At 38.4% G+C, this 13,382-nt stretch overlaps 1 protein-coding gene across 8 annotated transcripts in view; it reads left to right on the forward strand.

Annotated features, from left to right (window-relative positions):
• Col5a2 (collagen type V alpha 2 chain) overlaps positions 1–13,382 on the forward strand; it is a 309,094-nt gene that overhangs the window by 290,686 nt on the left and 5,026 nt on the right. For all 8 annotated transcript variants that reach the window (XM_033756386.1, XM_033756384.1, XM_033756385.1 and 5 more), the window contains 14 exons: positions 91–144; positions 544–651; positions 755–808; positions 1,348–1,401; positions 1,979–2,140; positions 2,893–3,000; positions 3,969–4,076; positions 5,117–5,170; positions 7,328–7,435; positions 7,923–7,976; positions 9,309–9,416; positions 9,784–9,837; positions 10,947–11,054; positions 12,038–12,329. In XM_033756386.1, coding sequence (XP_033612277.1) covers positions 91–144; positions 544–651; positions 755–808; positions 1,348–1,401; positions 1,979–2,140; positions 2,893–3,000; positions 3,969–4,076; positions 5,117–5,170; positions 7,328–7,435; positions 7,923–7,976; positions 9,309–9,416; positions 9,784–9,837; positions 10,947–11,054; positions 12,038–12,329 — 1,426 coding nt within the window. The remainder of the gene's footprint in view (positions 1–90; positions 145–543; positions 652–754; positions 809–1,347; positions 1,402–1,978; positions 2,141–2,892; positions 3,001–3,968; positions 4,077–5,116; positions 5,171–7,327; positions 7,436–7,922; positions 7,977–9,308; positions 9,417–9,783; positions 9,838–10,946; positions 11,055–12,037; positions 12,330–13,382) is intronic.

Below are 13,382 nucleotides of genomic sequence, written 5' to 3' on the forward strand. Positions count from 1 at the left end.
TCAATGATATTAAATTTGCATAATTCTATTTTAAATATATTGTTCTTATTTATAATAACGTGTTACATTCATTACTCTGTCTTCTCTTAGGGTTCTCGTGGTGAAAATGGCCCAACTGGAGCTGTTGGTTTTGCGGGACCCCAGGTATAATTTTTAAATATCCCTAATTTAAAAAATGTACATGCTTCCTGTGATAGCAATGAGTTTAAGTATCATCATGATGTGTTTTGAAAGTATACAAAAATCCCGGAAATTTTACAGTTTCCTAGGCATTATTCTCATTTTCAATATAATTTTATCATTGGCACAAAAATTGACAAATCTGAAACATTTGAGCTTATGTAGCTATTTGTTATAATAAAGATATGTTAGAATAGCTTACTGTCTTTAAAGATCTCAGGTTTTGTTTTCTTCTAGTATACATTAATGCTTATTAGAAAGCATCATTCTACATTATATGACTAAATGATTTAAATTAATTACTATGAGATAATTTGTCTGTATGACACATCATTAATGGCTCCTTTGTACAATTGTGTACAGGGTCCAGATGGGCAGCCTGGAGTAAAGGGTGAGCCTGGAGAGCCAGGACAAAAGGGGAACTCTGGGTCTCCTGGACACCAAGGGCTAGCAGGATCCCCTGGTCCTCATGTAAGTTAAAGAAGAGACAGCCCAACGCAGTACCCCGTTTAGAGATTATGTTCAGTCTGCTTTGCTTTACTACAGTGTTTCTTGTTTATTTCTTTCTATTTAGGGTCCTATGGGTGTTCCTGGATTAAAAGGTGGTCGAGGGACCCAGGGTCCACCTGTAAGTTGGTTTGACACTGTGGGTATCATGCATGGCTAGTTTCAGGTGGCTAGTACTTCCTGGCCATGTAAAAGTTAATCTTCATTCGAAACTGTAATAATAAGTTATATATATATATATCCGTTATAGAGCGAAGTGTCCTAATCTAGGTGGTGATCTGGGTTAAAATGAGTTTTGTAGTCTTGAAGAGCCAGACACTCTCCATATAACATAAATAACATGCTACCTCTGTAAAATGATACATGAATGTGAAAGCATTTTATATGACTCATTATATAAACTATTTATATGATATTAACCCTACTGGTTTATGTTCAAGATAAATGAAAAGTAGAAAAAGAAAGCCCTTTTCCACTAATCCATATGGATTCTTTCTTAAAAACACAGGATACATGAGAGGAAAACTATTTGGCCACAGCATGGAAGGGAATCTAAAGTCTTAAACCTTTCTATGGGGGGAAAAATAGGTAGATCTCAGAAAAATACATATAATCAATTAATGTTATTTAAAAATGGCTTATACGAGATTGTATTCCTAGGGCGCTACTGGATTTCCTGGTTCTGCTGGTAGAGTTGGACCTCCAGGCCCTGCTGTAAGTAAATTTAGTGATTTAACTCATCAGTAATGGAGTAAAACAGACACACACACCACAGATATTGTTTATTATTTTCATTTAACTTCATATAGTTTGTTTTCTAGTTGAATAGTTTTATTACAATAACACATACCAGTATTTCATCAAAGAAAATTTAATCATCCAGTGTATTTTTGAGGAAATTCTTTTCAAGTCATGTTTACCTTTGCTGCTTGCTTCATCTTGTATCAAATAATAGCTCTGGTACTAATACTAATGATCATTGTCTTCAGTTGGGAAGCATCTCTGAAACATTCTTTGATAGCTGTTATTCTTTTATTATGAGATCATGTCAGACAGAATAAAATATTATGCTTTAATAGTTGGCACAGAGTTTCAAAGAATTTTGAAAATTCAAATTAATTTCACCACTCTCTGAAAAATGATCCGGAGGGCTTTCCGCAGATGGTATTTAGATCTTGCTTACCTGAACTGCAGACTTGGCCCCCTGCATGCGAGTCAGAGCCCTTTGCCTCAGTCCTTCTCACTTGGCTTCACTTTGCCCCTCTGCGTATTTCTTTCTGTGTTATACTAGGGAGCTCCAGGGCCTGCCGGGCCTATAGGGGAGCCTGGGAAGGAGGGACCTCCAGGTCTTCGTGGGGACCCTGGCTCTCATGGGCGAGTGGGAGATCGAGGACCCGCTGGCCCCCCTGGTGGCCCAGGAGACAAAGGAGACCCAGGAGAAGATGGGCAGCCTGTAAGTTTGATGTCTTAGTCGTGGATCTTCTCCAGCTGGGTTACATGCAAATGGCAGCACATAATAATCATCACCACAAATAAATTGCTTAAGTATTATTCAGGGCACATATGAATCCGTGATGTACACTATGCCCTATAGAATTTTTATTTAAAAATTTCTGCTCTAGAACAAATAGAAATAGACATAGTTTTTAAAAACTATGCCAAGTAAATTTTTGTTAAATATCTATATACAAAGAAAATTATTTTTAGATTTCAATATTAATCCAGTGCTTCTAAATATTAATGCATTTAGGTAGATGCTATTTTCTTTATTTGAAATTCTATCTTTTTTGGGGGGTGTCAGTTTGAGACACTCTTACTATGTAGCCCAAGGTGGCCTGGAACTTGGAATCTACCTGCCTCAGCTTCCCAAATAGTAGAGGTAAAGCCAGGCACCGTTATCCATATACTTTTTTTTTTTAAATGAAGAATTGTATTTTTTTGAAAAGTTATCTCTTTGTTCAGTCAGTATTCACATTATTCTTCAAATTCAATTCAGTCTCATGAGCTGTTTTCGCCCTTATATAATTTTAGAAGCGCAATGTATATAATGCTATTTATGATTGCTCATATGTAGTGGGGTTTTGTGAAGCAGATAACCTTTTTCATGCCAAAAAACCTGTCAAGCTGGAGTCATTCTAAAGTAATTCTCCTCGGATACAGTTTTATTCTGCAGAATTTGTAATTGTAGTTTATTATCAACATCAGGGTCCAGATGGTCCCCCCGGTCCAGCTGGAACTACTGGGCAGAGAGGGATCGTGGGCATGCCTGGACAGCGTGGCGAGCGAGGCATGCCTGGCCTGCCGGGCCCAGCGGTGAGTGGCTGCACTGCTCAGTTCTTCTTCTCATTTATACACCATAATCTGTGGGGAGATGATTGGTTTTTTTTGCACGGTAAATAAAGTTAAGCAGTTTTGCGCTAAAGTAAAATCTGAGCACCTTAAACATCTTTTGATCTTCAACATCTAATCCTGATGTACCCTGCAAAGCCTTTGAAAAATATATATTTGTCTAATCCTGGGGCTCGAGAAGTAGGGAAATAAATTTTGGGTGAGTCTTAAATCTTTTCTTCAAAGACTAAGAAGATCCGTGGAGTTAGAGAGGGGAGTGATCTCCTGGTGAGAAGGCAGTGTCTTTTTAAGCAAACACATTTAGCAGAAACATCCATATTTCACAGTGAAGCATCAAAGGCAAGACACAGCTGGGCAAAGTACTCTTAGAGCAGACTGTGGGCTGAACTAGACAGGGCTTTGTAGGTAATCGCCTGCTCCTGGGGGACGCCCTTAGGAACCTCATGTTCTGTGGAGTGTGGATGAAAATTTGATTCCGTATTAGCTTTCAGCAGACTAAAATTTTGCCATTAATCATTTACAATGCTCAAGAAAAAAGAAGTAATGATGTTTTCATATGAAATATTGACAGAGATGTACTCTTGAAATCTCAGGACTGAGAGACTTCTGGATGAAAGTCAGAAGCTGGCTTTTCTCTAGTGATACAGAGTCTAAAAGGGCAGCTAGAATTGACCTTGTGTGATTCACATCAACTCCAAATGCACCCCTGGTGCAAAAGATGCTTTCAGGTCCTTTGATGTAATAAGAGGGACATGACCAGAAGTGGGCATCACTCTGAACAGGCACTACAGTGATTTGGCTGTTATAAGATAATGAATAATTATTGCTTTTCAAGGAAAGACTTAGGTGTTATTTGATTAAATATAGCTTTCATGGGAAAGGCATCTTAAATGTCTGTGGAAGTGGCTGACATATTTCTACTTCAATTTCAGGGCACACCAGGAAAAGTAGGACCAACTGGTGCAACAGGAGACAAAGGTCCCCCTGGACCTGTGGGACCTCCAGGCTCCAATGGTCCTGTGGGGGAACCTGGACCGGAAGTGAGTGCTGCAGTGACAAGAACTCTTCCTTGTTATCTGGCCATTGTGGAAACAATGCTTTCATTTAGAAATTGATTTAGAAATTTATAAATTGGTTGCATGCATGCCCTTAGGAATTTTTTTGTTATTTTTTTTTCTTTAGTGGTTTTGATGTACTCTTCTTTCCTAGAGAGGTGGCTAAATAATAGAATAGAGAAAAGGAACAAAATCATTTAGCCCTGACCTATGTCTAGTCTGGAGTTGAGTCTTTCAGGTGATTTTGCTTTTGTCAAATTGTTTTGAAGGTCAAAGGACACTTCCATTCATCATTTCCCTTGTTATTATTTCATTCTCTAATGGGGTATTTATCAAAATTGCCAAGTTTCATGGTGATAGGATTAATGAAACTATTATATCTTACAAAAAGGGCAAAGCAAGTAGAGATCATTTTACCTAAATTTCACTAATGTCATGTTCCCTGAGAGTCTCTGATGGGAAGTTGGATCTTGACAGGCAATTTGAGAAGTTAAAGGTCAGAGTATCCTCTTGGCAGCTCTTTAATGTGTGGATCACCCCCAGTAGTCACATTTTCTTGAAAGAAATGAGCAATAATGTTCACAGCTACTTTTTATTAAGTAATAAAAACATAGTTCTGAAGCAATCAAAATATGGAGAGAAGACTATACATTCAAAGAAGTAATTTAGTATCCTCTAAACACAGTTATTTGATTTCAAATCCTTGAGAACATTATTTGGATAAACACAAGAAGTAAAAGTGAAAAAGATACATTCATTCATTCATAGTGCAAAAAAAAAAGAAAAAAAGCAAGAGTGTAACTGTTGTCTGTTTATTTCAAGGTATCTGAGGATACTTTCTGTTTCAAAATAAGCCCCAGAAGTGAACAATGTAGAATACATTAATTTTACAAGCAATTCAATATAATAAATAGAATGTTAGCCTTTTTCAACTGAGATTTACATAAGTGCTAATTTATGCTGACAGTTGGAATGGGTTTTTTCACTACCAAGTAAATTCACTTTTCACACCTCATTCCTTCTAGGGTCCCGCTGGGAATGATGGTACTCCAGGCCGGGATGGTGCTGTTGGCGAACGAGTAAGAACGATGTCACTAATTTAAACATCCAGACTCATGTAAATCTGAAGTACCTGTAATGTTAGTACTACACTAAAAACTACATTTCCTTCTCATACCTCCAATGTAGCTCTAATTTTTCTGATAGTAATGAGCCTTTCTGTAAGGCCATAGTTTTGGAAAATCTTATAAATGAAATGACATCTGGATGCATAACAAAGAAACATTGTATTTTTAAAATTAAGATCAGGGGGGCAAATTGCTCTCATCTTTGGTGCAGTATAAAGGTTTTGGGTAGGGACACATATGGAGAGCCCTAAGCTCACTTTTTAAAAAGTATGAAAGCTGCTGGAGATTTAGCTCAGTGGTGCCGCCATCTGCCTTGCCAACTCAGGGATCCATGTTCGATCCCTGATACAAAAAACAAACAAAAATAACCCCTCGCATAAAGAGTATAAAAGCTGAAATAGAGCTGAGTGACACCTACATTTCTCTGCTTACCCTTTAAAATGAATGACTTATGAGGACATGAGCCGTGTGGTTTTTAAACGTTATCCATCCCATCACGTATTTTGTGCTGAACTGAAAAATCTCCCCAATCGTGCCGGCGATGCAGTCCCTTTGGCAGCAGGCCGATGAAGGGAGAAACCATTCCTTACCCCACAGTCAACCGTGATGCAATGGCTTCTCCACTCGAAGGCCTCCTCATGAGCAGAATGGGCTGTGGAGCCACACAGACCTGAGTTGGCACTTTGATTCCTTTAGTAACTATTCACGTGATTTTCAGCACATTTTCTGAACCTGTTTTTCAAATAATTGAAATATGATTAATACCTATGCCATTAGGGATTTTTACACTAAATAATATGCTTAAAAAGCTAATCATGGGTAGACACCCAAGAATTTAAGGTGAAAAAAAAAAAGAAAAAATAATTTTGGGGCACCTTGGATTAAGACATTGTAACTTCAGGGTCTGCAGAGCCTTTTGTTATTGGGGCTTTCCCCTTTTATGGAGATACTGTATTTATTTATCGGATTCTGCTAATGTACTTGCTACAATACTTTTGAAAATCTATGAACCCTACGCACACTTTATGTTGCTGTCCAATTTTATAAAAATTGTAAGTGCAAATATATAGTTGCAGTGGAAGTGATTCTTAGTTTATGCATATGTGCTTTAAATGCATTTGCTTAAAAATCTTGCAGTTCCAAACTTGGCTTTTTTTTTTTTTTTTTTTTTTTTTTTTTGTACCAGGGATTGAACTCGGGTCCTTGCGCTTGCGAGGCAGGCGGTGGTACCCCTGAGCTAACTCCTCGGCCCTATGTGTCTATTTTTTATGTGTTTATTCTTTAACATAATTGCCAAAGAACATCCTGGTTATCAAATGAATGAGTCAAATACGACTGAATTTTTATCAGAAAATAAAGTCTGGCTCAATTTTTTAAGTCAAATAATTATGTTCACACATGTTTGTGTGTGTCACAGTTTTCTCACCTCTAAATGCTTAAAAAGTAATGGTTGGAAGCCTGTCAGAATTGGTTCATCAGGTTAAAAACAGGAATGGTCTCTTCCTTTCTAGATTCCTCTTAGGGTTATTCCAAGTGCATTGAGAAAATGTTCCTTTTTTTTGGTGGCTAATATTCACTCTTTAGTGCTTAGAAGTATTTGTCTTAATAAGACTGCATAGTATGACACATGTTTGTCTTTCATAAAATGAGAGAATGACTTATGAGAGAGCAAGAGGGGAAAGACTGCTCCAAAGTTAGTTTTCTGAAAGAACACATAGAGAGCTGAAAACCTGGAAGTTGCTTTTCTTAAAAATCTCCTTGTTTCCGCACTCTTTGGAAAGACTGTGCACTCCAAACATACAGACCCTCCAGCTTGATGACTGCTGGTTGGAGAAAGATGTCAGTTCTGGAGGTGACCTTTCCTGCATCCCAATAATTTGACTGTGGGACCAACAAGGCAGAGAAGAGGGGAGGGATAAGATCTGAAACCTGGGAGAAATAGCCTTATTTTCTTCAATCTGATTCATTAGCAAATATAAGTAAATTTTGTAAAGTGATACATACGTATTTAAAAAGAGTATTTTCCATCTTGTGACTAGTAAGAACTCAGAGGATGTTGTCCCTGTAGAATAAATGTTGAAAGAATAATACTGTGGCTGTTCTCATCAGGGTGATCGTGGAGACCCTGGGCCTGCAGGTTTGCCAGGCTCCTCGGGTGCCCCCGGGACTCCTGGCCCCGTGGGTGCGCCAGGAGATGCAGGACAAAGGGGAGATCCGGTAAGAAGGGAGGCAGTTTCAGACAGGTGGTTATGGGCATTGACACACTGTACTATAAGCTACATGGGTACATGCACACAATTATGCATATATAGATTTCTAATCTTAAAGGAACATTTGCTTTTGAATATGGTTTAAAGATCCTAATTCATTCATTTCCATTATTTAAAAATGGTGATTTAGAGGAAATGTAATAAATATGCATCAAATAAAGCAAGTAGTGTCTTTTTATCATCAACAAAGGTCATCTTCATTAGTGCAACCAATAAAGAAGACTGACTTTAAAATTATTATTGGTGTTAGCACATTCTTATCTGCATCACCAGATTTCAATGAATTAGTCTTGAGAATATACACAACACACACACACACACACACACACACACACACAAGCATCTGACTTAAGGCACATGCTTTCTGGCATTTTATATCTGTGTTTATGCTTATCCTTTTTTATGTGCCAATTGATATGAAACTTTTTTCCTAGGGTTCTCGAGGTCCTATAGGGCCACCTGGTCGAGCTGGAAAACGTGGTTTACCTGTAAGTCTTTTTTCTTAATAAATATGTTTTCTTACATTAAATATACTTGCAAAGAAGAAATATGGCTTAAAATTAAAAAATAGAATGATCATGGATACTAAATTATACTTAGAGACAGGAAGTTTGGTGTTTTGTAGATAACAATGATATGCTATATCTTTCACAAAGCTAGAAGAATGGCTTTCAAAAGTTTTCCTCCTAATAAAAATATCAATAATTGAGAAGATCCATACATATATATTCCCTCGCACTTCACCTTCCCCTTTGCACCTTTTCTCCTATTTCACATCATCTACTACACCTTTCAGTCCTTATTTACACTTTCAGTTTCTCACACTAGAGACTTTTCAGTATTTACACATAGGTATCCTATTTCTTTCACTCAAGAGTACCGCCTCAGTGTGCATCCATATAGCTACAAATATCTCTAGTTTCTCATTCTTTATGGCCGAGTAGTACTCCATTAATGAAAACAACACATTTTCTTCATCCTGTCTCCCATTGTTGGGCAATTGGGCTGCTTCCAAGTTTTAGCTGTCACAAATTGTGCTGCTATGAACATGGGTGCACATATATCACTGTGGTGTGATGCTTTTAGTTCTTTGGGGAAGATACCCATCAGGGGAATAGCTGGGTCAAAGGGGACCTCCATTCCTAGTTCTTAGAGGTGTCTCCATGCTGATTTCCACAGTGGATCCCCAGTCTACACTCCGACCAGCAGTGGAGCAGGGTTCCTCTTTCCTCACAGCTCCACCAGCATTTGTTATTGGTTGATTGCATGACAGCAGCCATTCTTTCTGGGATGAGGTGGAATCTCACGCATTTCCTGTGGAGGAGAGTAGTTTAGTGATGATATTCCAGGTTCATTTGCTTGAATTCTTGCCTGTTTCTTAGTATAGTCCCAGCTGCCATGTCTAGCTAGTTCATCCGCAAATGCTTCATTCTTAGAGGAAGCATGATAACCTCACAAAAGTACTTTCATATTTTAATTTCAAAGTATCTGTGTATAAGGACAATGCTTTTATATAACAATATCAGTTAAACATGTCAAATATAAGTTTTAAATACCTTTCTGATAGGTTACATCAAACTCAGAGACACTTTTTTGTATAAATATGAGAGAAACATTCACGGATCAACTGCCATTCCTTGGGAAAATTGGACAAAAATTCCTAGATATTTATTTATCTGAAGGCATTTATATAAGTAAATCTGTTCATCCATACAAAATACAGCATTCAAAATTATAGTTAGCATGGTTGTCAAAAGTTAAATTGTGTTATGTTTTCATGTCAAGAAATGAGAATGTGTGCGCCGTGACTCTCCTCACAGGGCCCTCAAGGACCTCGTGGGGACAAAGGTGACAATGGAGACAGAGGGGACCGAGGTCAGAAGGGCCACCGGGGCTTCACCGGTCTTCAGGGCCTTCCTGGGCCTCCCGTAAGTTGTTTCTCTGGGTGTCATTCTCCTCTGCATGTGAATATGCACAGGTATCTCAACAAGAACGTTCTTCTGGTCATAAAATAGGGGGATGTTTTTGTATTTCATTTTAATTTAAACATCGTATTGATGAGTACTAATTACCCAGCTACCTAACCCAGTTACCAAATACAGTTGCCCTTGTACAGACTGTAGTTTTGTGGGGAAGAAATAAAGCAAAAAGCTGTTGAACTCATGAGACATTGCAGAGATTGATGACCCGTGATGTATCGTGCTGAAGTCCATGCCAGTATATTTTAAATACCTGTGGATGGCACAGTACAAGAACTAAGTATTTTAACAATATTTTAAATTTATTCCCACTTAGGGTCCAAATGGTGAGCAAGGCAGTTCCGGAATCCCTGGCCCATTTGGTCCAAGAGTAAGTAAAACAAATTATTATGAATAATGACACCTTTGGTGACATAATGGTAACATTTGAGCATTGTTGCATGGTATTGGAGCTGGGGTTGTCCATGTTCTCTGAATTTGGCAACAAAGTATGAGACAAACCATTCAGTAATTAATTTTAAGTAGAAATTTCCTGAAATATGATTATAATATGTCATAATATAGGCCCATATTATAATCTCTGACCTAAGGTTTTTATGTATTTATCTGTTCATTTTCTGACTTCGGGGTATTTGAAATGTCCATTAAAATTTCACTCATTTGTGAGATAATTTGACCTATCCATGAAATGGAGACAGATTGTGAAGCTGGATATATTTTGTCCTTTTTAGTAATTGTGATAGCATCTCAGAATAGTTTCTGTAAAGCTAATTTGGAGGCAAATTTCAAGATGAAACCAATTTTTGGAGCCTTTACAAACTCTACATTTATATCAGTGCTGCCTCTGATATGTCATTAGTGTCATAAGGAGTTGATACATATAACTAAGAAAATAAAAAAGAGGATCCAGAAAAACAATCCAAAAATCAATTAGAAAAAAATTCTGCTCTATATAAATATGAAATAAGGAAATCATACATTAAAATGAGAACAGTAGTTATGAAGAGCACTATGCAATGATGGAACTCTACAGTATAAGAACTCCCAATTTATTTTATTTTATTTGGTCCTGGGATCAAACTCGGGTCCTTGTGCTTGCAAGGCAAGCAGCAGAACCACTGAGCTAAATCCCTAGCCCAGAACCTCCAATTTACTTATAACTTTCTGTCATTTCCTTATTCTAAATTAATTGAATTCCCAACTACATTTACCTGAGATTTAATGGAAGAATTATTACCAATGAAAGCAAGTGATGGCTCTGTTAAAAGTCATTAACTTGTGCTGATCTTCTGCCATCCATGGATCATGGACTGTTCACATATGATGAAATTGCAATGCTACAAAGTGCCAGAAGGCCATTTACTAATCAGTAAGAAAATGAATCTGAGAAATGCTTGGTATGACTCCGTCCGTACAGTAGTTCTTTGATGAGAGAGGAGCATTCACAGAATCTGAAACACGGTCTTTGTTTTCTTTCAGGGTCCTCCAGGCCCAGTTGGTCCATCAGGCAAAGAAGGGAACCCTGGTCCACATGGGCCAATTGGACCTCCGGGTGTTCGGGGCAGTGTAGGAGAAGCAGGACCAGAGGTAAAGTCACAGGGTCTGCATGCAGGAGATGCTGTTGGTGTCAGTAGCTTGGGTGCCAGCCAACAATATGAGGCCAGGTGGACAAGAGACTTAAGGGACCCAGAGAATGAACCAAGAATTCACACCAGAACTTTTCTGCATGGGTTGCTTTTTTGAACAATATTCTGTCTGTCAAAGGTGGTTACTACTTCATAAAAACTTTATGAAAATATTGGCAAATGAAATATATGATATTGAAGTTTTTTCTTTACTGCAAATGACACTCAGGACTTTCAGTGTGCACTCAGAGTTTTTATTAAAAATTCTAATAATCTTGACTCGAGGATAGAAATTTGGAAAGCAGCAAGTCTCTTCCATGTGCATGTGTTTATTAGGGAAATTATGGTTCCATGTCTGGTGTTTCTTTGTTCTTATTTACCTTCTCCTTATTTTACCTTTGACAATACCATTAAACAAAATATTCTTTATTTTTTATTGAAGTCAAATTAGCTTATATGTGATATGGTTGGAAAGAATGTTTCCTACTTATTTTTCTGTGAAGAGAGGCCAGGTTCTGAATTGGAATACCTTAGATTTATGTAGCTTTTGATTAACTTTATTTTCATAAATAAATAGTCTTTGATATATAAAAAAAATCCTAAGAATGGATGCATAGAATCATGATGACCTTGGAGAAAATTAATCTGTATCAATATATTCATATAGTCTTATACCATGTATCTATAGAGCCAAATCGATGTATCTATACATCTGTTTATCCGTAGATCTCTACATAAACAAGCATTGCATGACTTAACCTTTATCTACTCAGATTCTGACGTGCAGAGCTGTAGACTGAGAAACAGACCCCACTCCTTATCGCTGGTGTGAGATAGCTTGGCAGGCCAGCTCCGTCTGTTATCTCCCTACGTACTGCATCCCATCAGTTTGGGAAAACAAAAATAAGAACGGTGCGCTACATATCTTCCCCATTTCTGAATTAGGGTCCCCCTGGCGAGCCTGGTCCACCTGGCCCTCCAGGTCCCCCTGGCCACCTCACGGCTGCCCTTGGTGATATCATGGGCCACTACGACGATAGCATGCCAGACCCACTTCCAGAGTTTACTGAAGATCAGGCTGCTCCCGATGACAAGAACAAGACCGACCCAGGGGTCCACGCTACCCTGAAGTCACTCAGCAGTCAGATCGAAACCATGCGCAGCCCTGACGGCTCCAAGAAGCACCCGGCCCGGACTTGCGATGACCTGAAGCTTTGCCATTCCGCGAAACAGAGTGGTGAGTGGACAGAGGCCCACGCAGCAAAGCGCGTCCCTGCTTGCATTATTCTCACTCAGCTGACCCTTTAGCTGGGAGTTGATGTAAAAGAGAGATAGATGGTAGGGATGTCGCAGAACTTCTGGTTTAGGGGCAGAGACTGTGAGTTATACAGAAATGGCAGAGCAGAATGGCGTGTGCTCGAAGAGGATATACCTAAGAATCATCTGATTTCATGGTAGTACTTCCCTTTCTGATTAGAAATCCTACATTTAAATTAGTGGCAAGTTTTTTGTGGAGTAGAAATGATACCTATATCTACCTATATCTAAAAATCGATATCTATATCTATATATAGATATTTACCCGAATGACCTCTCAGTGTCTTAATATAGTAATAAAAATTGTTGGATCACTGAGAGAAAAAAATTACATATTATTTCCCAAATTTGTTTGAATATGAAATTCCTTTCATATAACCTAATGTTCTAAGAACCACACTTCCCGAACCTGTGTCGGCAGGATCTGTTACAGTGAGTTTCACAGACATTTTGGCATGGAACAGTGCTTCCGTCCTTGCGTGACTGTGCTTAAAGCTAGCCTGTCCTCATCCTGACTGTCCTGATGATGCACCTGCAGAACACAGGTCCTGGCCCCGTGGTAGGAGCTGCCAAATGCCTAGGAGTTTGGATTAATTTGGGGATGACCACTGCAAGGACAGCTGAGATATTTTCTTTGTAGAATGGGCAATTTTATTGTCAGCTCTGACTTTCCACCCTATCGCTCTTCTTCATTTTACTTGCAGCTCATGTTTTTATAAATATGTGTATAAATCTATATTTGTTTATGTATTTATTTTATTATACCTAGTACCACACACTGTTGTGGTGCATCCTGTTTCAAAACTCTCCTGCATATGCAAAGATTAATTTTAAAAAGGTCTGACAAAGGGGCCGAGGATTTAGCTCAGTGGTTCTGCTGCCTGCCTCTCAAGTGCAAGGACCCGAGTTCGATCTCTGGTACCAAAAAAAAAAAAAAAAAATGGGGGGGGCGTGTGAGGATATAAAAAAAACC

Source organism: Fukomys damarensis, unplaced genomic scaffold (assembly GCF_012274545.1).
Source record: "Fukomys damarensis isolate Sample0158 unplaced genomic scaffold, DMR_v1.0_HiC HiC_scaffold_26, whole genome shotgun sequence".
In the NCBI taxonomy this organism is placed as follows: domain Eukaryota; kingdom Metazoa; phylum Chordata; class Mammalia; order Rodentia; family Bathyergidae; genus Fukomys; species Fukomys damarensis.